The sequence below is a fragment of the Acanthisitta chloris genome, unplaced genomic scaffold (genome assembly GCF_000695815.1).
Source record: "Acanthisitta chloris isolate BGI_N310 unplaced genomic scaffold, ASM69581v1 scaffold3127, whole genome shotgun sequence".
NCBI lineage: Eukaryota > Metazoa > Chordata > Aves > Passeriformes > Acanthisittidae > Acanthisitta > Acanthisitta chloris.
The window spans coordinates 85,338-88,868 of record NW_008681901.1 but is presented as its reverse complement, the minus strand read 5'-3'; the positions used below and the strand labels follow the sequence as shown (position 1 = coordinate 88,868).

General features: G+C 40.6%; 1 protein-coding gene across 1 annotated transcript; it reads right to left on the bottom strand.

Annotated features, from left to right (window-relative positions):
- Nucleotides 1-1,079: 1,079 nt before the first annotated feature.
- On the bottom strand, nt 1,080-3,330 carry LOC103805607 (chromosome unknown open reading frame, human C12orf74). Its single transcript, XM_009078262.1, has 2 exons — nt 2,626-3,330; nt 1,080-1,169 (listed from the first exon to the last, which is right to left on the bottom strand). Exons 1-2 carry the CDS (start codon nt 3,328-3,330, stop codon nt 1,080-1,082), a joined length of 795 nt encoding a protein of 264 aa, XP_009076510.1.
- Nucleotides 3,331-3,531: the final 201 nt, after the last annotated feature.

Here is a 3,531-nt window from a genome sequence, read left to right as displayed (position 1 = left end):
ACAGGGAACATAGGATCTGTTTAATTAGCTTTAGGATTTACAATGAAATGCTGAGATTTCTCATTAAATTAAACCCTTAGTACATGGTTTGAGAGATTCTATGAATGGGGTCTGTTTTTTGGCTGTCTGCAAGCCCATAGCAGTGCAAGGGAGAGAAGTATTTATCTCAGGAGTACCTTCCTCAGAGGTGCATTGTGTACTACCCTATGCACATTTTCAGTGTTGGTAATGATAGTATTAAGATGCTATAGAAACCTGTAGTGATCTCGTGATGCAATTTCTTGGGCAGCTGGGTTATTATACAAGTCAGATGCTGCAATATAATACAAGGATAATTCTTAAAAGTTTTATTACTGTACTAGGCAATTAGAGAGATTTGTTTCAGGTTGACTTTACAGTAAGATTTTGCCAGTGTATTACTGATTTTTAAAGTATCAAGCCTACAACTAATTTCAGGATATATTTGAAGCTGGAGCCTAGTGGCTTATGAAGGTTAATAATGGGAAGCATAGTTTCATCATAACTGAGTTAAATGATGCTATTTCCCCAGATCAAGGAGGCCTTGAACTTCAGGCACAAGTATGACTACATAAGCTCTTCAAACAGGTATGCAAGCCTCTGATGTGTGAGGTTATGCCAAGGTCCCTTGGATGGGTATCTACAAAATATCTTTGCAATATGACAAGCCTGGGCTGGTTAATAGCTTACATGTCTAAATTATGTACTGATGCTTCACAGATGAAAATACAGGTATCTGTGGTTCCTGGCCTGATTTCTGTAGACATACTCGATAAATTAGATGCTTTTGTTCATTTTTTTTCTGGAGAAATTAAATTACAGAAGTGCTGTGTGACACAATTTTCCAGGTTTTGAGTTTGTATGCAATATTTTAGCATCTTCTCATGCCTGAATACCCTGTATTTCCCCCTTTTTAATTTGTTTTTGTTTGTATTTCTTGTATTGCTTGTAAGACCTTGACGCAATTCACTGCACAGATCTATGGTATGCAACACTATATTGCCTGCACTAACTTATAAAATCCTAGATCTGCTTTGCTCACGTATTAGAACAATATTGAGCTATTCTGCTAGCTTCTTTGCTCCTTCTTCCCTTCCACAAAGTCCTGAAGAATGTCGCTCAAGATTATCAGATGTTTCACATTCTTCAAGCTGAGATTTGATACGGCTAAACCAAAGTGCCAGAGCTTTTGGCAGCTAGTTCCTAGTGCAGAGTTCTCCAATAATCCGGCTGAAATATAGCTAAATGTGTTGAGGAGAGGGCAACCTTTGAAAGAAAATATAATTCAAAAGTTTGGTGAGCTCATGACAGGCATTTCACAAAGGAAATCTACAAATTAAAGCTGAGTTACATAAACATTCCTCACTGCTCAGTTTTGTCTTAGACTGAAGCGGACTCATTACAAATGTAGAGAAGTCAAGCTTAGAATCAGATAAAATAAATATATGCATACCTTTGTATGGACAATCCGCTCTTCTGAAAGAAAGTGAGATATTCTAGTTATTTGGTCAGAAAGCAAGCAAACAATTTGATTTTTTTGAAAAAAGAACTCATTTGTTAAAAGAAATTTACTACATAGGCTTAGGCATTGGCTAATTAATTTCACTGTTGTGGAGGAAAGGAGGAGAACTCATTTGATATTCAGAATATTTTTGATATTTGAAGGGAGAGAGAGGGGGAAATAGCTTTTGGTCTGTAGCACAGAACTAACCAGTTAGTAAAGAGCTATACACCTGTTTGACACCATCCATCTTCAGGAAAGTGTGTGTGTAGGCACTTTGTGTAAGGACAAAGTCAAACATGTGCGAATATAAGGTCTTTGAGAGCAGATCTAGTAGCAAACCCAGCTTATACAATGTCTCCCTTTTGTCATTGTGGAGAGCTGTATGGTAGTTTTCTGCCATGAAAAGACAGAGGGCTCGCTCCTCCCTTGCTTATTTCTCTTTACTGACACTGGCACTCACTGGACCAGAGTTTCTTGTTTGGTGGGTTTTTTTCAGAAAAGATTGCAGGATTGCCTGCTTATTTATGGAGCTGGACATAAAAAAGGAGGGGGGCCAGTGAGTGGCAGAGCTAGGCAAGTGGAAATCTAGAAAGGGAAAGGGGCTCCTCCGTTGGTAGTAGTAGATGTTAAATTTGGCTCAACCAACTTAATCCTTGGTTTCATTTGCATTAGTAAATCTGTCCAGTAAAACAGAATAAAGAAGAGCCTCGTCTTAGGAATAACTCTGCTGAAGGGTTAAAGAGTGGGTTGAAAGAAGATAGTGTTCTAAAACCCAATCCAGAACTGGATAAATTACTTAGTCTTATTCTTTCATAGCCCCACAAGACTGAATGGACAGAAGTGGGAAAGAATGGCCATGTGCAGGAGTGGACTCAGCCAACCTGATCAGCAAAGACAAGGCTGGAACTGATCTCTCTCACTGATTTGGAAAGAAAAATCTCCCTTCCTCATGAGTGAAGAAGTTGGTCTGCTGTATCAAAGGAACATCATTCATGTTCCAGTTCAGGTGAAGAACTGGGGTTTTATTTTTGCACTGGGCCATGATGGACAAACACTGAATATGAAAGACTGAAAAAGAGGTTGCATCCTCCTATTCATCTTACCTGGACATCTGTCCATGGTGTAGGGCTTTGGCGGGGAAGTCTCCTAGGCAGTGTAGCAGAGTTGGCTCTCCAAGAGTTTTTGGGTGGCTTTTTGGGACTGCCATTGCCGAGAGGATCTTCTTGGCTTGGCAGCTTTGATCTGGGGATGTCAGACTCTGAAGCTCCTATAGTTGTCTCAGACTTGGCTTGGGAAGACAATAATTTTGCATGAACACAAGAAGGCAACGACAATGAGGAAATTGTAATGCACCGAGGTGGACTCTTACAAATGTGATGGAGAGAGCCTGTGTATTCCTTTTGATTCCCCAGCTGAGCCATGTCAGAACAGTCCTGAAATGTCAGGGCTTGTGAGGCAGAGGCCATCCTTAGACGCCTTAAAGTTGGAGAAGTGGAAATTCTGGCCAGAGCATGACGGTCGAACTGGACAGATGCATGGTGGCTCCCAGTGCACTCCTCTGTGGGAAGCTTCAGAAGCGATGACTCTGTATAACCTCGTTTTCTCATGTGGTCCCCTGGAGGCACAGTGTTGTCCATACAGATTGGCACTGCCAGCGTTTCACAGGACCTGAAGATGTCTTCCGGGCTGATTTTTCCAGACAAAGCAACATTTTCTTTGTGGAGATCAGCTGCCCTGTTTAGAAGTTTCATGCTGGTGCAGGTTTCTTTGTCCAGGTCTGGAGAATAATCAGAGTTTTGTTGTTGCATTCTTAATTCGCAGCATGAAGATTTATAGCTCTGTGTACCTAGGGAGCATGACCAGAAAAGGTTCTTAGAAACTTGCCATATGAATCTTTAAATGAGAAAATAAATCTAAACAAAGCAATGTAGGTATGTGCACTAGTACAGAAACAATTACCTGCACATTGAATCCAGCTTAAATGCTGTTTCAACAGCAGCTGGTTGAAT

Coding starts and splice junctions, on each gene's coding strand:
- LOC103805607 (XM_009078262.1), bottom strand. CDS start 3,330: ATGCAACAACAAAACTCTGATTATTCTCCAGACCTGGACAAAGAAACC. Junction 1,170..2,625: donor CACCATGGACAGATGTCCAG/GTAAGATGAATA, acceptor ATCAAATCTCAG/CTTGAAGAATGTGAAACATC.